Genomic DNA, 24893 nt, shown 5'->3' on the forward strand with positions numbered 1-24893 from the left:
AAAAAATAAAGTTTTCAATGCCAGTTTCCAGGAAAAGAGTGGTGAGTTGCACCACTTTTTTACAACCATTTTTGATGCCTAAAATGCTGTTGCAAAAACCCAGGTCACTAAAAAAAATAAAAATATGTACGGTTGGTGCCTAAAATGCTGCTGAAAATAAAGTGATATGTGGCTACCAAACTCACAAGTTTGGTCTCTAATAGCCAATAGAGAATAAGTCACAAGTCGCTACTAAACAGCAACGTTTGGTGCCTAAAAAGTTCCTTGAAAAACAGTGATGGGTCACTACAAAAATCCCAGGATTGGAGCCTGAAAACTGCTGGATAAACACAGACATGTTGCTACAAAACAGGCAAATTTGGAGCCTAAAAAGCTGGAAGAACACAGTGACAGGCTGGTACAAAACACTGAAATTTGGCACCTAAAAGCTGTTGGAAAAACTAACATGTTGCTACAAAATACCTATGTTTCATGCTTAGGACGCTGCTGAAAAAACAGTGATGTTTGCTACAAACAATCACATTTGATGCCTAAAAGCTGCTGCAAAAACAAGGACAGGTCACTACACAACACCCACAAAACAGACACATCTCATGGCTTAAAAGCCAGGGAATCATAGCGATAAGTTGGTACAAAACACTATGTTTAGTGCTTAAGAAGCTGCTGGAAAAACAGTGACAGGTTGCTACAAAACAACCGACAAACAGACATTTTGCCCTAGCTTTTTAAAAATAATTTTCTAAATCTACTAATTTCTTGCAATTTCTTACAAAGTTGCTCACTGTGTGTGTTTTTGAATGATGTGGGGTTACGATCGATCATATTTTGCTTGTAAAATCTTACTCTGCAAAGAAGTTGTAGTTGTTTGAATAACTCCAGATGTCAAATAGCTGAAGCAAAGTAAAAAGGACGTTGTTTTCTCCTGTAAAATGTAAGTACTTGAGTAGCTGAAAAGTAAATGTACTAAAAAAGGTAAAAGGTAAAAAGAAGAAATAAATCTCTGTCGGCCGGCTCGTATCAATCTGCAGCTCGCTCCATTAGCGGCGATCGGCAGGGCCGGATCCATCACGGATGACATCACACGGCCAACCTGCATGCAGCACCTCTTTATATTCATTAATGGCTTGTTGTGGAGCTAATCTGTGTGGTGCAGGCCGTGTTGCCCCCGAGCCAGCGCCATAATTAAACTCCCAGAGTATAGAGGTCACAGCACGGGCTGCGTGTGCCGCCGCCGCAGCAGCAGCAGCAGCGCCGGCGGTGAGTCCGGCTGCAGTAAGAGACCCCATTTATTTTCCTGAGGGATGCTGAGGTTACACACAGCGCTGAGCCCCATTCAACTCTGATATTTGTGCCAAAAACGCATTCATGTGCTGAAGAATCACGTTTGCTTTTTGTTGTTTTTCTGCTGCAGCAGTGTGGGAGATTTTTGGTTTTATTTTTTTAATTCAGTTTAAGATGAAAGACAACAAAAATACAAAGACATTTCTTGTTTAAAAGTGTACCGGTGAGGTTCAAACTGGGCCAACAACACATGCAGAGACATTTTGTATATTTCTAGAATTTTAGATCATTTCTAGGATTTAAGGATGTTTCTTAGACTTTAGGACATTTCAAGGATTTTAAGGCATTTCTAGGATTGTAGGACGTTTTTAGCATTTAAGGATGTTTCTTAAGGTTTTTGCACATTTTAGGTTTTTAGGACATTTCAAGGATTTAGGACATTTATCGGATTTAAGGATGTTTCTCAGGTTGCAGTACATTTTACGGATTTTTGGACATTTCTAAGATTTTAGGATGTTTTTAGGTATAAGACATTTCTAGGATTTAAGAATTTTTTAAGGATTTTAGCTCGTTTCTTGGATTTTAGGACATTTCTAAGATTTTGGATTTTAGCACATTCAGGCGTTTAGCTGGATTTTAGGATGTTTCTCAGATTTTAGGACGTTGTTTTAATTTTTTGGTTATTTCTAGGATTTTAGGTTGGATTTTCGGATTCAAGACATTTTAGAGATTTTGGGATATTTTTAAGATTCTGGGATGTTTCTCAGATTGTAATACATTTCATGGATTTAGGCACTTAGCTGGACCTCTGTTGGGGCCGTGCATTGTTGAAGTTCATTTTTACTGCTGCGCTCATAAAATGAAACCATTATATCTGCAGAGAGACACTTTAATTTTGGTAGAAGTGGCCTTTTTTGTTGCCGTACGCAGCTCAAATGAAGACTCGTGTTGAGAGTGCAGTGCGATGCGTTCACGTGCCAAGAGGAAGCTTTGAAATCGGAGCTGTCAGCATGATTTAAAGAGATAATTGTTTGTTTTAATTGCTGATTACGGAGCAGTGATTTTACGAGCCGGAGCGCGGACGCCAAACAGAGCGCGTGGAGCCGTCGGCACACTTTGCAGCGAAGCGGCGAGCCTCCTGCCGCAGCTCAAAGTTACTTTATCACGGGAGAAAAACTGGCGCCGGGACAAAAAAAGTCAATAGAATTCTCCAAATAGTGCTCTTACATTTAGATGCACAGATTTGATGGTGATGCATACTTCGCGCCTGGCGGAAGCAGGGCTATTCATCACGCCGGCCGGGAGAGTGGAGGGCGGGGGAGGGGAGCGGGGGGGCTGTCCGCGGACTCGGCCACCTTGATTAATGTGATTTGATCTTGACAGTGGACCCCTAATTCATCAAGACCTTGATCTGGCTGTCGCTCCCCCCTGCCTGTGCCAAATTCACCTAATTACAGGAACATTGCGCAGCAAATTAAGTGCGGTGTCATTTGTCGCCTGGCGCGGCACTTTATTATCCGCCCGTGGCAGCGTGTCAGAGGTCCCCTCCTTGATTGTCTAACATGACATCTCCGCGCCGTCCCCTTTATCATTGTTTGCATATACCGTAATGAGAGGGCTGGTTATTTTGTCAAGCCTGTCATAAAAAGCTGCCTCTTTTTTTCCCTTCCTGCGGATACCGAGGAGGGTTTTCTCCTCGCCGCCGCAGATGACAGTGAGGAGAGGAAGTAGCAGGAGCACGGGGGGGAAGCACTTCCTCCTCTGTGACGGCGTCTCTGAGGACGGAGACATGTGAGACATCTGTGACAAACTTCAGCCTGCAGCTCCTACAGCTCAAAAGACGTCAGTTTAGCTCAGAAATCATCGTTAAGCTGACCTTCCCCGAGCGACGCCACGACACAACAGCTCCGCTTTAACCCTTTGAAACCTGGATCGACATCAGTTTCGTTCAGACGCCTTTCACAAGTTTTTTGACCCTTTAAAAACCAAAGAAAGATGGATCGCTTAATTTTTAAAAAACAAGAGGGGTAAAAAGGCTGAGAAAATTTACAAGTAATGTCAAAAAAGTTTCAAGAAATTAGCGGAAAGAAAACAACCTGAAATGTGTTGAGAAAGAGAGATTATGACAGTAATAATAATAATATTAATAATAGTAATAATATATAAGTGTCCAGAAAAACTATATTCACAGTTCTTATTACTATTATTATTATCAACAATTTTATCTATATATATATATACAATTTTATTAATATCATTAACATATTCAATACTAATTTTGTTTTTCTTTTTTTTATTGTCTTTTTTTGTTTAAGTTCTTGTAACGTTTTTCAGTACCTTTGTAAGAAATCCAGCCAATTTATTTATCATTTTTTATTGGTATAATTCTTTTATTCATTTTTTTCTTGTCTTGTCAGTTTTTCTTCTCTCTTGCTGACGTGTCTGTGCAGTATCACCAGCTCATTCTCATCCCAAATTCGCCAAATATCGGCACTTGGCCGGTGATTTTGGGGTCAGACAGTGATGCCAAAAGACACTTATGGCGCCTTTTCCAAAACAGGCCTGCTCTCATCCCGAACTCATAAAATAGCACGGTTTGTCAGCGACTGCAGGGCGTTTCTCAGATTTGGGGAGATTTTTTAGGATTTTAGGACATTTCTAAGGTTTTGGCACATTATAAGGATTTTATTTCATTTATTTTTATTTTATCTTTAAATTAGCAAAAAATAAATAAAAAGTCAAAACTACAAAATAAAGAAACCTAAGAAAAAAGTTTTAAAAAAGTTAAAAAAAAAAACAAAAAGGTTTCTAGTTTTTGGGAATTTTTTCCCTATCTTTTTGAAAAAGTAGTTTAAACAAATCATTCCAATTTGCAGTTACTTATCGCACCTTTTCCACATTTTTTAAAAGAAATCAAATATGAGTTTGAAGGTTTAAATATGTGAAAAAAAGTCTGAATGCAGCAAAAGAAAACTGCTGTCAATCCAGGTTTTAAAGAGTTTAAGAATCAGCTGATCGACATTAAACCTGGAGCTTTTGGGGCTCCTGAACTTCTTCTCTTGACTCTTGTGAAACTTTCTCGGCTCAGCAGAATTTATTTTCTCTTCAGCAGAGACACAATCGTTTGTTTCTCCTGCTGACATTTTGCGGCAAATTTAACAAGTTTGCAAAGTTTCTTTGCAAAGTTTTCCTTTTTTGTTGCAAAAACGCATTTGAAAAAAAGTAGAGTTGTTGGATGAAAAATGTGCGTCCGGCTCTGAGGACGAGATGATGGACTGACTTTTTAAGGAGGCCATGATTTGCAGCAGCGTGATCTGTTTGTTTGTTTGTATGTAGGTCATTTCTTCCTCTGCATGCGGAGGAAGGCGTTCGGGGGGTGGAGGGGGTGTTGCCTGTTAAGTTTGAGGCGTCCGCTCCACGCCGCCGCTGCAGCAGCAGACTCATAAACCTACAGTGGGAGTTTATTCAGCGGCACGCTGGACGGCGTGATTTATCTAAATCAGAGCGCTCCCTGAGCCCGACACCGGAGACGAGACTCACTGTCACACTGTAATTCATCTCAGGTGTCGCCCACAAAAACACACACACACACACACACACACACACACACACACACACACACACACACACACACACACACACACACACACACAACAGCAGGTACAAACAGAAAAAAAACACTTTAGGTGCATGCAGAAGAATTCATGCACACATCTCAGATTTTACTTTTACTCAGCGATTAATCATTTTCAACAATTTAGCATTTAAAATGCAAAATTTGGAAACTCCTTTAATGTGAGTCTTTGCTGTTTTTTGCTGCTTTAAAATATTAGAATATGTTTCACCTCTGTCTCCTCGGGGACTACCCATTTTTACAACGGCCACGTTAGTCCCAAAAAAATGGACCAAAAGCCAATTTGTCCAACAGCCTGTTATCCCAAAAACAAACCCCGCTGCTCCGAGGTCCCTCTTTTTCTCCAAAAATACACAACCTCCCTGCAGTTCAGTCACAAAAAAAATGCTCACGTTGTGTGTTCCTGTTAACCAAAGAGAAAAGAGAAAGAGCTAGGGAAAAGCATATATAATCATCATCATATATTTTTAAATTATGTAACATAAATAGTTTTAAATTATTTTTTCAAATCCTGTTTTCCTTAAAAACAACTTTTTTCCTGTTCTTCTTGTTTTGTTTTATTAATTTGCTAATTTTGGGGGGAAAAAAGATAAAGCTATGGGAAAGGGAAAATATCTTCGGAAAAAAATATTTTTTTAAACCTGTGACAATTTCTTGGGACAAAAGCTCAAGCGAAAATGTCTAGGGAAAAAACAAAAAGCTGGGAAAAATGGGAAAAAAGAAAAACTCATGGAAAAGGGAGAATGTTCGGAAAAATGTCTAAGGAAAAAGCTAGGGAAAAATTTTTAATTTTTGTATTTTTCCCTTTTATAACTTTGCTAATTTTGAGGGGAAATGGGGTAAAACTAGGACAACAATGCAAAAGAAATTGTCAAAGGGAAAAAAAAATATCTTTAAAAATCTGTGAAAATTTTGGGAAAAAGGAGAAAGCTAGGCAAAATGTCTAGGGAATAAAAATCAAAAAGCTAGGGGAAAAAACTATCCTTATATATTTAAAATTATGTCACAAATTATTCATTTTTAAGCACTTTTCAAAACTTGTCTGCTTTTTTACATTTTTTTTGTTTGTTTGTGTGTTTGAATGTTTTGCTGATTTGGACACTTTACTAATTTCTGCCTAATTTTGGAGTTATTTCTTCTTGCGTTGCTTGTTGCTTTTTCCCCACGGTTTGGATGGAAACCAGGCGTATTTGAGTGTCCTGGAGAAACAGAAATTAACCCCTGCCCGGGCCGCTCTCTGGTCTCGGCCTGCTGCCCGGCGCCGGACCACGCCACGCTCCAGAGGCCGGGCATTGTGTTGCGTTGAACGCTCCCCGCAGCCATACGCTCGATGAATATCTGAATATCAGATGCGTTAGTGAGCGCGGCTCAGAAGCGTGCCCTCTGCTTTACGGAGCGGCGAGCTCTTAAACAAAGCCGTTTTTAAGCTGTGAAGAGAGAAATATTTATGACTGATTGTTGGAGCGGCTTGTTATGGCGGTAAACAAAGCGTGTTGATTCGCAGTCAGACAGCTCACCTGCAGGCCGTTACACGATGAGAGCATCAATATTTCACACGCACACTGAGGGCCTGATTATGTTTTTGGTGGAAAATCAGCTCTTTATCTTCTGCAAGAAGAAAAACATGATGCAATCCAGCACTTTGGCTGCGAGGTGATGAGGCGTCTCTGGGACGCTGGATGATGGAGAGTGTGTGTTTGTAATGAAGCGGGCAGGTGAGAGACGCAGAGGACGCAAAGATCTGCAGGTTTATCAGCTCACACAGCAGCTGAATTCACTTTGATCGCCTCAACACGGAGAAAATACTCCGACCATTAAAAGATGAGGACTTCATATCACGTTTCATTGTTTTGATCACATGTTGGGAAGTTTTAGGACACCTTTACCCTTAATTTCTGTTGGTACTCTCATATTAAACTACCTGAGATTTCATGAAAAACAAAATCTTCAGAACTCTTAACAAAGTTTTTTTTACCATGTGACAGTAGTAATTATATACTTATGTATTTTACTTACTTATTTACCTACATACTTACTGACTTACATACTTACTATCTTATTAAACTATGTACTTACTTACATACATACATTATGTTACAAAAAAAGTCAGAATATTATGAGAATAATATAATATAATGAGAATAAAATAATTATATTTCAAGAAAAAGGTTGCAATATTACAAGAATAATGTTGGAAGTAAATGAGAAAAAATGTCATAATATTTCACGAAAAAGTTAAAATATTGCAAGAATAAAGTCGGAATTTAATGAGAATAAAGTTATAATATTTCACAAAAAAATTTAATATTACAAGGATTAAATTGTAAAAAGTCATAATATTATGAGAATAAAGTTGTAGTTCAATGAGAATAAAGTAGTATGTTTTCAAGGAAAGAGTCATAATATTACAATCTTTCCCTCTTTAGGTAATTTCTTTCTTATAAATGTCTTGCAATCATGGCATTTTTTTTTAAAGATACCACAGGTTTTAAAGGGTTAAACTCATCCAAAAAATGAGAAGTTTGAAAAAACTCATGAATCAAATTTTTTAAAAATCCCAAAGACAGACTAAAAGCGAGAGTCTTGCTGTCAGCTTTGCGCTCTTTAATCAGACTTCCAAAAATCCCACCCGTCCCTGAACCAGCCTGCAGATGAGCTCACAGGATAAACGACACCGACAGGCGCCCCGCGGGCACAAGCGTAACCCGGAGAGGTGTCTGCTCGCCGTACAACACGTGTGCTCGTCCCCCTGACCTCGCCCTCACCCCGTCCTCTGACTCACTCAGATCAAACGCTCAACAGACGTGATCTCACTCCCCACACCGAGGATCAGGTGTGCACTGAAGCAACAAACACGGACTGATCCGCCGCTGAAAGTAGTCTCCAACACATGCTCTGTTGAAACTTTATATCTGTTTTTTATGGGTTTTTCATGTTTTCTCTCCCGTCGTTCAGCCCTGCAGGTTTGGCCGGCAGCCCCGTCATCTCCGATATCTCCCTGATCCGCCTCTCGCCGGCCGCCGTGGCTACCGGCGACTCGCCCTTCAGCCCACCTCACCCATACGTCAACCCCCACATGGAGCACTACCTACGCTCCGTGCACAGCAGCCCGACCCTGTCCATGATCTCCGCGGCCAGAGGACTCAGCCCCGCCGACCGTGAGTTCAACTTTCATCGTTTTTATTTCTACAACAGTCAAAGAACGAGAGCCTGGACTCAGAAAACTGTGTCTGGGTGGGTGCAGCTGGGGGGATATTTCCAAATTTGGCACAAACGTTCACTTCAAGCCAACGACCAACCGATTCAATTTTGGTGGTGACAGGTTAAAGATCAAGGTCACTGTGACCTCATCTGTCTTGTTCTTGTGAACGGGATATCTTCAGGACACCTCAAAGGAATTGCTTTTGGCACAAACTTCCACTTGGACTCAACAGTGATCTGATTTTATTTTGGTGGTCGTGACCTTGCATCCATCGTATCCTCAAGAATTCCTTGAGGGAGTTTTTCCAAATTAAGCACATACATCCACTTTAACTCAATGGTAAACTGATCTGATTTTGGTGGTCAAAGGTTAAAGATCAAGGTCATTGTGACCTTTCCTCTTCCATTCATATGATACCTCAAGAATATCTTAAGTGAATTTCTTCAAATTTGGCAAAAACTTCCATGTTGACTTAACTAAGAACTGATTTGATTTTGTTGGCCAAAGGTCACTGTAACCTTGCATCCATCTTATAATCAAGAATACCTTGAAGGAGTTTCTTCAAATTTGGCACAAACATCCACAATTACTCAACCATGAACTGAGTACATTTTGGTGGTCATAGCTTAAAGGTCCAGGTCACTGTGACCTTGTCTGTCTTATTCTTGTGAAAGTGATATTTAAGAAAAATTTAGAGGGAATTTCCTCAAATTGGGAACAAACACCCCCTTTGACTTAATGATGAACATATTTGATCTTAGTGGCCGAAGGTTAAGGATCAAGGTCACTGTGACCTCATTTGTCCCATTCTCGTAATGCAATACTTAGTAATACTACTAAGAACATCTTGAGGTAATTTCTTCAAATTTGGCACAAACATCCACTTGGACTCAACAATGAACTGATTTTGTCTTGGTGGTTATGGGTCAAAGGTCAAGGTCACTGCAACCTTGTGAGTCTTGTTAACATGATATCTATGGAACAGTTTGAGGGAATTTCTTTAAATTTGGCACAAACATTCACTTGGACATAAAAGTAAAGATATTCGGTTTTGGTGGTCATAGGTCAAAAGTTAAGGTCACTGTGACCTCATCCGTCCTGTTCTCGTTAACAGTATATCTGAAGAACGAATTCTTTGGTTGATTTTGAAAACACAATTAAGCTGGAAAAATGTTTAATTCTCACATGAAGCGTTTAGTTAAACTGAAACAGGACCTCCTGTGTCTTCCAGCGCATGCATGAAAAAGTAAAAATATTAAATATTATATTATAAAATATATTTCCAATTACTGCATAGAATGTAGTTTTTTAGAATAAACCGAAAGCTGTGTGAATGCATTGTTGGAAAAGTTGCTTTTCTTCTCTAAATTTCTGGGAGAAAAAAAAAGACCTGAGCTTGAGTTTGACAGTCAGTTACTACAAACTCTTTTACAAACTATGTTTTTTAACCGGAGCCGAGGGGGAAACCTTGACCTGCTGCTGCTAGAGAGGGGATCCTTCAAAATAAAATCTGTGCAGCTCCATAAAAAGAGAAACACTCATCCAGCCCCTCCTCCGCCCAAATTCACCCGGACGCGATGACAACTCTTTCCTCAGCGCTGAATTACAATAACAGGTTGGAGCGCGGCGGCGGGACGGCGTATAAATCTCCTTTTACAGTCTGTCAGAGGTAATGTGCCGACGCTTTTAAACTTAAATAAGCGGCCGCGCCTGAAGCCGTGCGGCGGGGAGAAAGAGACTGTTCGCAGAGGAGGGAATGCAAATCGCTGAAAGACGAGGCGGAGGGTTTTTTTATGTTTTCCAGGTGACCTTTCTGGAAGTTTGGATAACATCCTGTCGTCACCCGGAGCTGTGGGTTTGGACTTAACATTAAACACTGGCTTAATTTTTAAAAAAGAAAAACATGATGAGAAGGCAATGAGCAACTTAACAAGACACAACCCAAAAATTAGCAAGAAATTAGTTATACAAAAAAAATAAATAAAAATCCAGAAATAGGCAAAAAAAATAGGTTAAAAAAAGTAAAAATAAATAAACAAATCAGTAAATAAATTACCTGAAAAAATGCTTATAATAAAAAATATCTATGTATAGTCTTTTTTTTTTTTAAATGAATACAATATTTTAATTATTAAAAATAAAGCTCTTATGAAAAATTATCTCCCTCTTTTTTTTCTGACCCCCCCTTTTTAAACTAATTATCTGGTCATTTTCTTGTCACCTTTGCCTAATTTCTAACAATTTATTGGACGCCCCCCCCCCCCAAAAGTCAAACTAATTTTCCAAAAATCTATATTTTTAAGTATACTTTTTTTTTTTAAGTTTTCAGCATATTTTCAGGTCTTTTATTTATGTATTTATTTATTTTAGCAACTTTCCTTTTTTGTGCCTGTTTTCAGGCACTTTTCCTGAAACTTTTTTTTAACTAATTTCCCACAAATTTTCGGCTCCTGTCTTGTGAGGTTGCTCATTGCTTTCTCCCCATGTTTTTGAAAGAAATCGAACCAAGTTGCTCAGATTTTAAAGGGTCACATAGTCTTTTTTCTACGTCTCTTCGACCTCGCTGCTCTTTCTGTTGTTTCGTTTGATGGAGAAAAACGCTCTGGAGTTTCTCTCCGTCTTTCCTCGGCATCCAGGAGTTGAAACGTGACCGTGTGAGAGCGGCCGAGGTCAGCGCCAGCTCCTCGTCTGCTCCGCTTTAGCTGCGGAGCCGTAATGGCGTCTGAAAGATCACTTAGAGGGAACGAGGGGGAGACGTTCGGTTCTCAGGCTGCAGAGGAACGCGGGAGAAATTCCCATCAAACTCTGATCGGCTCTGACGTTTTTAAAAGCGCTTTACTGGGTGCAGATGTTCACGCGCAGGAGAACACATGAGGAGAGTTACACGAAATTAAACAGTTTTAACCATTTGAAAACGAGGTCACTTTTCCTGTGTGGCGTTCAGAAGCTTTCACCAGTATTTAAACCTTTAAACATGAGAAAATGTGTTAACTTTAATTTGAAAACAAAAGAAGCAACGAGCAACTTGAGATGTTCTGCAAATTGTAAGAAATAAGTAGATTAAGAAAATAAAAATAAAAAATAAAAGAAATAAAAAACTAGAACAAAATGTCCATTCAAGTATTTTAGAATTATTGTATTTAAAATTATTTTACATTATTATGATTTCTTAAACACTTTTTTCTGGTCATCTCCTTTTTGTCTTAATTTTATTGATATTGATATTGATATTCTGAAAGGAAATTTAACCTTTCCCTCCCCAGCCCAGCTGGCTTACATTGACGTGTGATGTTAATAATTTTGAATATATTTTTTAATTAATTTAAGGTAAAAAAAATAACTTATCCAGATAATATTAATAAAAACAATAAATACTAATGTGATAGCTCTTTTGTTTTGTTTTTTCCAAAAAACATATTTTTAATTATCAAATTATCAGAATTGTTGAAAAATATTTAAAAGAATGATTACTGATAGTTTTTTTCACTTAAAAAAATATTATTTATTATTTTACTTTTTTTTTTAAATAAATGTTTGTTTGTTTGGGGTTTTTTTTTTACAAGGGATTTTCTTTTCTTTTTTTAACATGTTGACGCCCTGTGTTTATCTCACCTACTGCTGACATTCTTTTTCTCATTAATAATATTATTATTATTATTATTGTTTTCTTTCTTTTTTTGTTTTTCACCTGTTAACACCCTGTTTTTATCTCAGTTAGTAATAACATTATTATTATGTTGTTATTAATTTTATTTATCTGATTTAATCTTAACTCATTTCTTAAATTTTATCTTATATTATTTATTTTCTTTCTTTCTTTTTTTTTTTTTTACAAGGTATTCTCTCGAAAAATTTAGGAAGACTTTCTGATTCTGAGAAGCTGTAACTGCAAATCTTGTATTCAAATCTGTCATTTTACAATAACATTCATTCTCCAGTCTCTATTAAAATAAAGACAATAATAAATAATAAAAGTCAAGTCAATAAAGACAATAAAGATAAAAATAAAGACAGAAACTGATACCAGTTTTCCTCGTAAGTTTGAGAAAACACAGAGGCCTGGAGGTGGGGGAGGGGTGGGAGCACGTCCACGGGCCGCTGCACATCAGCGACCCCGCCCTGCTGGCCCCTCGGCCCGCCGGCCCATTCATGATCTCCTCAGCATGAGACGGGACAGAGCAGGAATTCACTCCTTCCTCCCTTCAGTCACCTCCTCCTCCTCCTCCTCCTCCTCCCTCTGACTCACTGACCTCCCCCCTCCTCCCCCCTCTGTCTCCTCCACAGTTGCTCACGAGCATTTAAAAGACCGCGGGCTGTTCGGGCTCCCTCCTCCTCCTCCGGGGGCCAGCCCGGCCGAGTATTACCACCTGATGGCCAGTCACCGGAGCCCGTACGGCGAGCTGCTCATGCAGGGGGCCGGGGCCACCGCGGGGGCCCACCTGTCAGACTACATCACCCCCATCGACGGTGAGTAAACCGAGAGAGTTACGAGACGAAAGTTCACAGCTGCTGGAGCCTTTTGGCCTCTCTGAGCTCTCAGTTATCTGTTTGCATTTTTCTTCAAAACACTGAAACCTTTTAAAAACATCATCTCACACTGCAACTAACAATAATTTTCATTATTTGCACTCGTTTAGCCCATAAAATATTCAATCAAACTATCTCCATCATGACAACCCAAATTACAATCTGACAAGTTGTAATGGTGTTTTCTCTCCAAAACAATATTCAGTTTTCTGTTGCAGAAACCAGAGAAAACTGCAGATTTGAAGCTAGAAGTAAAAGTTTGACATTTGACAATTAAAGTTGTTGCAGATTCATTTCTGACAATTGATTAATTTATGACTCAGCTCATTGTGACAGCTTTATATTGAATGCAAGCAAACTGTGCAGTGACGTAGAGAAAAAAACATTAAATTAACTGAAAGTGTGCATCAGCTTTGTTATTTATTTTTTAAATCCTAATTTGCTTTGCTGTCCTTTGGTGACACTTTGCAGGTGTTCCCGGCCAGAAAAAAAACTGCAAAGTTTGCTTTTTAACTACTATAATTTATCAAAAAGAGGATGTTTAAATTTTGTGTAAATCTTTGTGCCACAACCATGAACTCTTTTCTCAACACTACAGGAAACACTTTCTGCATGAGAGCTGGGATATTTTGATAACGGCACTGCAGAAATACATCAAAAAAACACAAAAAAGTAGAATTTACATGACATGCTCATTATATACAATTTTTGGGGAGCTGAGAGTTGAAGGAAAAGGATGGGGAATGTCAGGTCAAGTTTGTTATGTACATGCATCAATATGCACCAAAGGCGGTCTGTCTCACGCTCCAGAATGCAATATTTTCAGAAAGACTTGAGAGAAATTCCTCGAATTTGTCACAAACTTCCACTTTGACTCAAATATGAACTTATTCCATTTCGGCTGTCAAAGGTCACTGCAACTTTGCATCTGTCTCATTTTTGTGAAGGCAATATCTCAAGAACACCTTTAGGGAAATCCCTCAAATTTCGCAAAAACATCCAGTTGTAATCAATAGTTAACTGATATGTAGTTGGCTGTCAAAGGTCATTGTGACCTTGTGTCCGTCTAATTCTTGAGAGTGTGTTTTCTCAAGAACACCTTAAGGGTATTAAGGGAACCGATTTAAATTTGGTGGTCAAAGGTCACCGTAACTCCAATTTACTCATTCTTGTTAATGCTAGATCTCAAGAATGTATTGAAGGAATCTCTTTAAATTTGGCACAAACGTACACTTAAGAACTGATTAAACTTTGGTGGTAAAAGGTTACTGTGGCCTTGCATCCAAGTCATACTTCTTAACGTGCTACCTTAAGAACACCTTTTAGGGAATTTGTTTAAATTTGGCACAAACATCGACTTTGAAATGAATTGAATTTGTTGGCCAATGGTCACTGCGACTCAGTTTGCCTCATTCTCATGAACGCGATATCTCAAGAAACCCTTGAAGGAGTTTCCTCAAATTCGGCACGAACGTCCAGTTAGAAGGATGAACTGATCATAATTTGGTAGTCAAAGGTCACTGTGACAAAATTTTACACAAATGTCTAAAAGGATAAAATGATGACATTTTAAACCCAAAAGTTCAATTTCACTGTGACATCATAATGTTCTCCAAAAACCCTTTCTGTCCATTACTCAACGTATTATATCGTTAAGTCTAATTTTGAGACTAACATAGTTCGTCCTTAGGTCCTGCCGTCAGAGCAAAGCCCACCCTGCTCCGTCCAATGAGCTGCTTTGACACTGATTAAGCAGAATGAAATTCCTATCAGGCCGTCGAGTCCAGGTGGATGATGAAACAAAGATCACAGGAGAGGCGTATGAATAAAAAAAGGGCTTGTATACATTTTTCATGTCAAACAACTTCAAACGGCAGAGGCCTTCAGGTATCAGCTGCACAGCGCTCCGACACTGAGCCAGCACTTTTCCATAAACACAGAGGACTTATTGTGCCGCCGTGACATTTCCAGTGTTCGCCATCGCCGGGCACGTTGGATCGCAGCAGGTATATTTAATGTAATAAATGCCGGCTTTGATCCGGCGCTCCGCTCTGCACCTTAAAAGGGGAGCCGTGTCCGAGGGGGAACTCCTGATGATGAACACCAGAGAGCGTAACGTCATCTGTCTGAGCGATGCCAACTGCACTTCTAGTCTGCCGACGCTTCCTGTTCAGGGTTACTTCTGCCCATGAATCTGTGCCCTTTACTTTAAGATAAAAAACATGTCTGGACGAGGGAAAACTAGCAAAAATGCCCACTCTAAAAACAAGAAAGAAAGCAATACAATCGGGAAAACATTACGTAAAATTCTTTGAGGGAGTTTCCCCAAAATTGGCACAAACATCCACTTGGACTGAAGGATGAACTGATTGGATGTTGGTGGTCATAGGTCAAAGGTCAAGGTCACTGTGACCTTGCATCAGTCTCATTCCTCTGAATGTGATAGCTGAAGAAGGCTTTAAAGGAAGTTTCCTCAAATTTGGCACAGACGTCCACTTGGACTCAAAGATGAACTGATTAGATTTTGGAGGACGAAGGTCACTGTAACCACAAAACATTAAGAAAAACCTGACTGCTGCGCAGACAGTACTTCCGTTTGTTTAAAACACGACATCTGTATAACTGTGAAATCTGTCAGCGCCTTCAGAGAGGTAAAAAAAACAACTTTTAGGCAAAGAGCCAACCACTGGAGTCAGAGCAGAAGCAGCCGTCAGAGCAGAAGCAGCCGGCAGAGCTCAGCGGTTGAACAGGCGGTCAGCTCGGGTTAAACCCTTCCCCGCAGGTTCAGCAGACAGAGCGCGGGTTTGTGAATGAGCCCGCTGTGTTGTGGCGTCGGGGGCCAAACGTGTGCCGCAGGCAGCCAGCAGCGTGAAGCCGTCCAGCTCAGCGCTCACTAAAGCTGTCATAACTTCGTCTCCAGCCGTCCCGAACACTGTGCAGGCGCTCGGGCCAAAACAAACGGAAAGCACGCTCGCCTCGGCCTCGCCAGAGTGTCACTGTTAGGTTATTCACTTAAACTGTTGGATGTGGCTGAGAGAGGAAACATCACTTCATCTGCCAACAGCACGAACCGAGAACATTTTACACATCTACTGAGGAGGGAGCAAGGTTCTTGCATCTTTCAGTACAAACTAACGTCTTTAACATGCCTCACAAAGCTGCCAAAGAGTGTAAACTCTGACCTGAGCAAGTTTCATGCAAGGCAGGAAATTATGCAAAAATACCAAAATAACTATGCAACACTGCAAAAACACCATACCAAGTTATTTTGCCATAAATTTAAGACCTTAAATTTTCTTTTTTTCTGCACAGAGATGCACAAAAAAACACCTACCACTATTTCAAATTGTTAGGGGTTCAATCCAGTTTTGTACCAATTTATGATTATTTTCCCTCATAAAAGTTTTTGCAAATTCCTATGAGATGACACATCATGGAAATTAAATTTTCAAACAAATGCAACAAATATGACGCTAATCTAACAGATGTTGGCGCTGTAATTAAAGCCCAAAAAGTGCAACTCGACCCTAACATTATAAGTCCAATCAACTCATAATTGGACACACAAGTCCAGCTCAATGCGCGCTACAGAAAAGCTTTAGTCTACATTTTCCACCACTCCGATTTTTTTTTTTTCTAAACCGTGATCCTGGTTTCTACCGAAGTCTCTTTGGATCATTTGAACAAGCTCAGCAAAACTCAGCAAAAGTTGATATCTCACTGCATTATTAAAACACTGACCTTTGAACTTCAAGGGTTTGAACAATGCAATTGCCACTTTTCATTGCAATAAAATTTTTCATAATTTAATTTTTCTTTCAACTGTGTTAAAGTTGCGCTGTCGTTGAGTCGCCAGCTCAAAATAAGATGAACCTTTATCAATCCCCACTGGAGAAATTCAGTCGCCGCAGCAGCTTACAATGCAAGCAGTAAAAACACATTAAAGCATTTAAAATATCCATATATGCTAAAAACTATACAAAAAAAAGCACAGTAACAACAACAAGCACTGCAATCAATTAATAAATAGATAAATTAAGTCAAAGTCAAAGCTTTGCTGCATATTTGACATTTTTTCGTAAGTATAAAGTTTTGTAGTTCATCTCTGGATCTCTGGCTGTTTGTGTAGAGTTTAAGTGAGTGCGTGCAGCACACACACAAGCACATGCTCGGCCCTCTGAGTGGCCTCGCTCAAAAGCTCCTGGATGAACCGGGACAGAGCGTTTTTTCCCCCCAAATGTTCCCCAGCAGCTGTGGCATCGTTTGAACCTGCAACCTTCTGGCTTCAAACAGTTTGGTTACATACAGACCACAGTGGCACCGAGAGCCTCGGGGGCCGCGGCGCGCACACACTCATTCACTCTCCAAATCACTCCACACACACTCGCCCTCCCGGCGGCGGCCGCTGATATAAATCACTGTGGAGGACGGGGGAGGGGTGGCGAGCGAGTCGGGCCGGGCTTTTCCATTGGTCCATTTATCAGGGGAAGTGGCACATTAATAAACACATCTCCCCAGAGGTGAGAGGAAGTAACAGAGATGAATACGGCTGCTGGTCCTGAACGGCTTCATCTGAGCCGCCGCGATCACCGATAACGAAAAAAAACAAAAAAACACCTGATCCTGCACACCTGCCCCCCCCGCCCACCATCACCGTCAGCCGCAGCTCAACTTTAGCGCCTTAAGTGTCCAAATTAGCGTCCCACGACACCAGCCCCGCCAACGGTAATGTCTTTGGTAATAAACCTCCCGAGCTGAGACATCCCTCGAGGAAGCGGCGTTGATGTTTTTCTCCTCCGTGGATTCGTTTTATTATCATTCAGACCCCCCAAAGTCTCACAGCACCAATTTCTAAACAGATAACATATGTTGGAGATTTGTACTGGAGGATATACTTAGAAACAACCTTTTAGAGCCGTCATTAAGGACGGCAGCGAAAGCAAACATAGCAGAATTAATCGGTCGGGAAGATTAGACGCCGAGGAATAACCAGGCGGTTTTTCTGAGTCTGTGACAGGAAGTCAGAGGGTTTGATCCGCGCCAGATGTGGTTTGGCCCCCAAACTGTTTCTTTGCAAAATGACGTGGAGTAATTGTCATAATGTCGAGAGTGGCAGAAATTACAGACTGTATGGAAAGCATTTTTTTTCTTGTTTACTTTGACACAAGCAAATACGCTTGATTTCTTAAAAACACAAAACAAAACAAAAAAACACATCTGAGGGCCGAGAGCAACTTACAACAAAAAATTCGCCCAAAAAAAGCAAAAAAATAATAAGATGAGAGCACAAGCTGACATTCAAGCGTAGACACCGATGGAGGATGAGGGCGGAGCGGACATTCGGAAAAACCAACAGAGAATGAAAGCTGAGTGGAGATTCGGAGACATCGGCGGACACGCCAGCAGAGAATGAGAACGAATGGAAATTTGGAGACATCGGTGGAGAATGAGAGCGGAGCGACATGGCTGAAATGTGTTCTATCGACATTCTATCGACTACATCTCAAGCACTAAAAGAAAAACGTGGTCGCCACTAAAAGCCTTTGTTCAATGCCTAAAATATAGCTAGAAAAACAGTGAAAGGTTGCAACAAAACACCCATGTTTGGAGCCTAAAGTCCACTTTAAAAACAGTGACGGGTTGCTACAAAACATCCGCATTTGATGCCTATAATGCAGCTGGAAAACAGTGATGCATTGCTACAAAAAAAACATGTTTGGTGCCTTAAATCCACTTTAAAAACAGTGACAGGTTTCTAAAAATTACCCTTGTTTGGGGCCAACAAAGCCACTGTATAAACAGTGACTCATCACTACAAAACACCTACATTTGATGCCTAAAATGCAGCGAGAAAAACAGCAAAACATTGCTCCCAAAAACCCATGTTTGGTACATAAAAAATTCACTGAAGACAGTGACCAGTCACCACAAAATACTGACATTTCTTGCCTTAAAAGCTGCTGGAATCAGCGACTGATTTATTAAAAGAAAAACATGTTTGGTGCTCAGAAAGTTGCTGGAAAATCAGTGACAGGTTTTAAAAAACACGTTTAGATAATCAATTATTCACTTCATTACATTATTGAATAAAAATATCAAATTCAGCTTCACAAGTGTGATGGTTCTCTATATTATAATACTGATTATTAACTATCCGTTTTTGGACATTTTATAGACTTAATGATTAAAAACATCTGACACAACAACATAAACAAACAGGAAGTTGAGAGTCTTTAAACGGTTTTTGTTGTTTAGATTTCAGTTCCTCGTCTGAATTTACATTTCCGAGCAGAGATCGATCACATCGCTCTGCATACATTTCCTCCCAGTTGAGATCAATTCTCTGTAAATTGCCCTCATTTAACATCGTGAAGTACAAACCCAGACTGTGCGATGTTTGTCTCGAGTAATTACGGGGAATTATTGTACAGGAGATTGATTAGTTATGTCTGAATCTTAATGGGGTCGCCACATGTGGGCAGATGTCAGAGCTGCGCCGGCTTTCACGCAGACGAGTTTTGGAGATTAAAGTTACGACAAGGAGTGTTTTCATGAAGTGTGTTGCTCAACAGCACGTCAGCAGAGAGGATGCCCACTGGAGGACAGTTTTTAACGTGGAAGTCTTATTTTTCTGAATCTTTAAAGGTTTAATTTTCTTTAAAAAAGTGAAAGACACAAGTAAAAACTTACTGGAGCCTCCTCTATATGTATTAGCAAAATTTAAGAATATTTTCTGTCAAAAACATTGAAAAGGGCCATGAGAAACTTAAGAAGAAATAACGCAAAAATAGCACACAATTTGTAAAATTTAAAAAATTAGATAATTAAAATAAAACAAGGAAATCACCCAAAAAATGTCAATTGTCAATTGTCAAACAAAAAAAAGGCAAAGGAAATGACTGGGGCAAAAGTGCTTAAGAAATAATATTAATAATACTTCTGTAACAAACTTCTACTTCTGTAAATACAATAATTAGAAATATTGTTGCTTTAGTTTATGAAATGTGTTTTTTTATTTTTCTTAATATACTTTTTAAATTGCTGTGCTGCTCTTTGCCTTTTTATTTCATTTTATTTTTTTTTACTTCATTATATTGTTTTTGAAAGAAATCGAACCATATTGCTCATGGTTCGAAGATTTAGACATGTGAAACGCACCTGAACCCAGCACAAGAAAATTCCAATTAAGCCATATTAATCTATATTTTTGCATTAATTATTTTAGAGTTATCCAGCTTTTTTAAAAAAAAAAAAAAATCAAAAAATATTTTGTTATTGTTTCACTTTTTCTTGATTTAAAAAAGAATTTAAATTTAATTTTTTTAAGTTAGGTTTTTGGCCTCAAACAAAGACAGAAAATAAGTAATAAGATTTTTTTTTTCTGTTTCTGACGTTTTCCTTTTTGTGGATTTGCTTCAGCTGTTTGTGCCACATGGCGCCTCCCTGAGACTCGATAATGTCCTCTGCCAGCCTCAGTTTCCATCAGCGTGAACAAATTGTTGACTGTATTTAAAGTGAATCAGTCTCGAGCGCTTATTGACGGGGCCGCTCTGCGTCCGTGGGGTTTGAGTGTCGCGAGGAGGCTGCGGCGGCATCCATCACGCCCGTCAGCTCTCCGCCTCCTGAAATAACGCCCGCGAGTGACACGGGCCGATCCAGAGAGCGACTCTTTCGTTCAGACAGAGTATTTAGACTCTCAGCGGGGCGGGGGCTCACGATGGAGGATGTGCGGCATTTATCACCTCCGTCACATTAACTCCAAAAAATAACTGAAATAATGATGAATAAAGGAAATCAATAACTGGGTTTTAGTGGGGTGGCCTTTTTTTTTAAACACTGATCTATGCGTAGTTTCATGCAGGGCTGGAAAATACAGACAGTGTTTTTATTTTTCTTTGGCTTTCCCTTTCAGACACAATATATATTTTGATACTTCTGCTCTAAACTAGTGAAGACTATTAAATCCCAAAAATGTAAATAAAGCAATGTTAAAATAAAGTTGAACGGAGTCCCTTTATAATAAAGATCAATAAGGTACTATTGTAATAAAGCTTTAAAGTTCTATTATGACAGAGTAAAATAAAGTGCTGATGTAAAGATGAATAGTACAAAATTAGTACAAAATTAGTACAAAGATAACTAAAGTACTTCTATAATAAAGATAAAGAACTGCTATAATAAAGATAAATATAGTACTGTTAAAGTAAAGATAACTAAAGTACTGTTATAATAAAGATAACTAAAGTACTGTTATAATAAACATAACTAAAGTACTGTAATAATAAAGATAACTAAAGTACTGTAATAATAAAGATAACTAAAGTACTGTAATAATAAAGATAACTAAAGTACTGTTATAATAAAGATAACTAAAGTACTGTTATAATAAAGATAACTAAAGTACTGTAATAATAAAGATAACTAAAGTACTGTTTAAATAAAGATAACTAAAGTACTGTTATATAAAGATAACTAAAGTACTGTTATAATAAAGATAACTAAAGTACTGTAATAATAAAGATAACTAAAGTACTGTTTAAATAAAGATAACTAAAGTACTGTTATATAAAGATAACTAAAGTACTGTTATAATAAAGATAACTAAAGTACTGTTATAATAAAGATAACTAAAGTACTGTTATATAAAGATAAATAAAGTACTGTTATATAAAGATAACTAAAGTACTGTTTAAATAAAGATAACTAAAGTAGTGTTATAATAAAGATAACTAAAGTACTGTTATAATAAAGATAACTAAAGTACTGTTATATAAAGATAAATAAAGTACTGTTATAATAAAGATAACTAAAGTACTGTTATAATAAAGATAACTAAAGTACTGTTATAATAAAGATAACTAAAGTACTGTTTAAATAAAGATAACTAAAGTAGTGTTATATAAAGATAAATAAAGTACTGTTATATAAAGATAAATAAAGTACTGTTATAATAAAGATAACTAAAGTACTGTTTAAATAAAGATAACTAAAGTAGTGTTATATAAAGATAAATAAAGTACTGTTATATAAAGATAACTAAAGTACTGTTATAATAAACATAACTAAAGTACTGTTATAATAAAGATAACTAAAGTACTGTTATATAAAGATAAAGTAATGTAACTGGTATAAATAGTTAGTGGAAGATTAATCCACGGTTGATGCTGGAGTATTTTTGGCAGCAGGAGAAAACCATGTTGTCGACAAACAGTCTGTCAGTCCACAATGACTGTTGGACAGGTGATCTCTGGGTAATGAAGTTCTCAGTGAGCTCACATTTAAGCACCCGTCCACTCACCTGTGTGTCCGCAGTGTCCCGGTTCTCCAGTCCCAGACTGACGCCCAGGCTGAGCAGGAAGAGGGCTCTGTCCATCTCGCCGCTGTCGGACGCCAGCATCGACCTCCAGACGATGATCCGCACCTCGCCCAACTCGCTGGTCGCCTACATCAACAACTCACGGTCCAGCTCGGCCGCCAGCAGCTCGTACGGACACCTGTCTGTGGGAGGACTCAGGTAAGTCAGCTCGTAGCTCTTGCTTTGCTTCCTCAGTAGATCTAACACATGCAGGACGGAAGTGTATGTGATGGCGGCGTTTTCGCTCCCTGCAGTCCGTCCTTCCCCTTCCCTCACCCCATCAACCCCGTGGCGTACCAGCAGCTCCTCTCCCAGCAGCGGGGGCTCAGCGCCTTCGGACACACTCCGCCTCTCATCCAGCCGCCGCCCACCTTCTCCAGCCGCCAGCCGGGCCTCGGCCTCTCCTCGCTGCCCGCCTCCGCCCACAACAGCGACCTGCCGTCCAAGGTAAAAGACAAACATTTTGTTTTATTGCATTTATCGTATCATGTTTTTGTAGAGAAACAAACAAATTGTCTTTTATCATGTAGTGCAGCCGCCTGCTTTATTCTTTTCCATTTTAAGATATAGAAAATATATTTTAATGTTGTTTTTTTTAGAGACGTTTAAGTTAATGTCTTTTAGGAACAAGTTAAAAAATTGGAAGTTTTTTTATGCCTGTGTGAGAGACAATAGCCATGGCCAGAGGGATTATGCTTTCAGGTCTGTCTGTCCTTTCCATTCTTGTGAATCCAAGAACATCTTGAGGGAATGTCTTCAAATTTGGCACAAACGTCCACTTGGATTTAACAATGAACTGATAAGAAATTTACTTGTCAAAAGTCAAGGTCATTGGGATCTTGCATTCGTCCCATTCTCTTTAACGCAATATCTCAAGAACATCTTGAGGGAATGTCTTCAATTCTGGCACAAACGTTTGGTGGTCAAAGGTCACCTTGTGTCCATTTCATTCTCATGAACACGATATCTGAAGATGTCTTTGAGGGAGTCATCTCAAATTTGGCACCAATTCGTCTTAACAATGGACTGATTAGGATTACGTGGTTAAAGGTCAAAGGTCAGTTTGACGTCATAGTACTCTCACTGTCTTGAACACGATATCTTAAGAACACCTTCAGGGAAAATTTTCAAATTTGGCACAAACGTTCACTTGGACACAAGGATCGACTTATTAGATTTTAGTCATCAAAGGTCGAAGTCGATGTGACCTTGTATCTGTGGCATTCTCTTAAATGTGATGCTCTCAAAAACACCTGGCAGGGAATTTCCCTTAAGTTTGGCACAAACATCCACTTGGACTTAAGGATGAACTACATGATTAGAATTTGGTAGCAGAAGCTCACAAACGTGTTTTTGGCCATAACTTGTGAATTCATGGACTGATTGTGACTAAATTTCACACACGGCTTATAGGACAAAATGATGACATTCTGACATTTTATATCCAAAAAGTCAAATGTCATCACGTAAACTGTAACTGCAACAGGCAGAAATGTCTCTCTGAATTAAAGACATTTACATAGCTGGAAAATCATCCTCTGCTGGATTTTCTGGAGCATTTCCAGGTTTCTGTTCACAAGATTTAAAGTTTAAATAACTGAGGTTTTTGAGGATGAATGAGCGCTCCCACTGCAATTAACATTATTTCTCTGTGGAATTTGGCTAAAGGAAATTCCCGTTCTTTGCCCTGCAGATATTTCTCACTGGCAACAACCGTTAAGCCAAAGCTGGAGTTTAGCCACTCCAGTTTCCAACTGTTTGTTCTGCTGGTGGATTTTTTGTTTGTCGTCGTCCCCTCTGATGTCAGCGTTATCGTCACAGTGAACGGGTGTTTGGATTTGCGGTGTCAGCACACGTAATCAGTGTGCAGCGTCCCCTCGGAGGTAAACTCCAGGTGGGGGGGGGGGGGCGTTTAAGAAGGGGACCCATCATTTCCCTCCACCCGCACAGTCCAAACTCTCTCTCAAACAGTCAGCTCGAGCAGTAATCTGTGACTAAAAGTACAGATGTGTGTGAGAGGTCAACGAGTGCGTGGGAACACCGAGATCCGTTTCTACCAGCTGATCTTCATAAAACAATCAAATCAGTTAACCCTTTGAAAGCTCATAGCGCACACCAATTGGTGTGAGCTTTCAAAGGGTTCAAAAAAGGCAATGAGTAACTTTAGAAGAAATTACCCAAAAATTACAAGAAAATTACATATAAATTAGAAAAACTTTATTAAAAAAACAAACAAGTAAATGACTTTAAAAAGTGCTTTAAAAGAATCATTTATGAAAAAAATGTACTTTAATTTTAAATATATAATTATCATAATAATAAACATAGCTTTTTGGGCATTTTTTCCTAGCATTTTTAAAAATAAAGTTCCTAATCTGCCAATTTCTTGCAATTTCCGCAACATTTTTTTTCCTTTTATCCCATGTTTTCAAAAGAAATCGAGCCAATTTGCTTATTTTTCATAGGGTTTAGTACCAAAGTTGCTTAAATATGGGCATATCAGTGATTTTAATCTCATTCTTCCTCTCCTCAGAACCACAGTGGTGACTCGGCAGTCAGCAGCACGGTCGACCCCATGATCACCAAAAGGTCAAAGGTCAAGACTGAAGCAGAGGGACTGAGGCCGATGTCTCCCTGTTCACCGGTATGAAAAATTTACCTCACAGATTAAAATAAATCTGGTTCTAATTTAATTTCTTGAACAGTAGAAAGCAGTTTTCAGGATTAAAATGCCTTTTTATTTATAAGACGTCCTCACTGTCACATTATTATTACAAATATCCTTTTTTTAAACCTGCATCCTTCAAATTTGTCATAAAAACAAAAGCAACATCTACCTTTGGTAAATGGCCGATGATGGTGCAAAATCCGGTCACTTTGTCAAGGACATATTT

The 24893-nt window shown here is 39.0% G+C and overlaps 1 protein-coding gene and 1 long non-coding RNA gene across 2 annotated transcripts in view; one reads left to right on the plus strand and one right to left on the minus strand.

Annotated features, from left to right (window-relative positions):
* LOC148185452 (uncharacterized) overlaps window positions 1-22200 on the minus strand; it is a 158927-nt gene extending 136727 nt beyond the window's left edge. Inside the window, exon 1 of the long non-coding RNA XR_015775915.1 lies at window positions 21943-22200. This is a non-coding gene — a long non-coding RNA (uncharacterized LOC148185452). The remainder of the gene's footprint in view (window positions 1-21942) is intronic.
* Window positions 1-24893, plus strand: part of LOC121963053 (transcription activator GLI2-like) — an 86682-nt gene that overhangs the window by 49119 nt on the left and 12670 nt on the right. The window contains exons 4-8 of the mRNA XM_088074694.1: window positions 7871-8073; window positions 12402-12584; window positions 21957-22158; window positions 22254-22446; window positions 24533-24643. Coding sequence (XP_087930820.1) covers window positions 7871-8073; window positions 12402-12584; window positions 21957-22158; window positions 22254-22446; window positions 24533-24643 — 892 coding nt within the window. The remainder of the gene's footprint in view (window positions 1-7870; window positions 8074-12401; window positions 12585-21956; window positions 22159-22253; window positions 22447-24532; window positions 24644-24893) is intronic.

This window comes from Plectropomus leopardus, chromosome 24 (genome assembly GCF_026936395.1).
Source record: "Plectropomus leopardus strain MGB_pleo_1.0 chromosome 24, ASM2693639v1, whole genome shotgun sequence".
NCBI classification, from domain to species: domain Eukaryota; kingdom Metazoa; phylum Chordata; class Actinopteri; order Perciformes; family Serranidae; genus Plectropomus; species Plectropomus leopardus.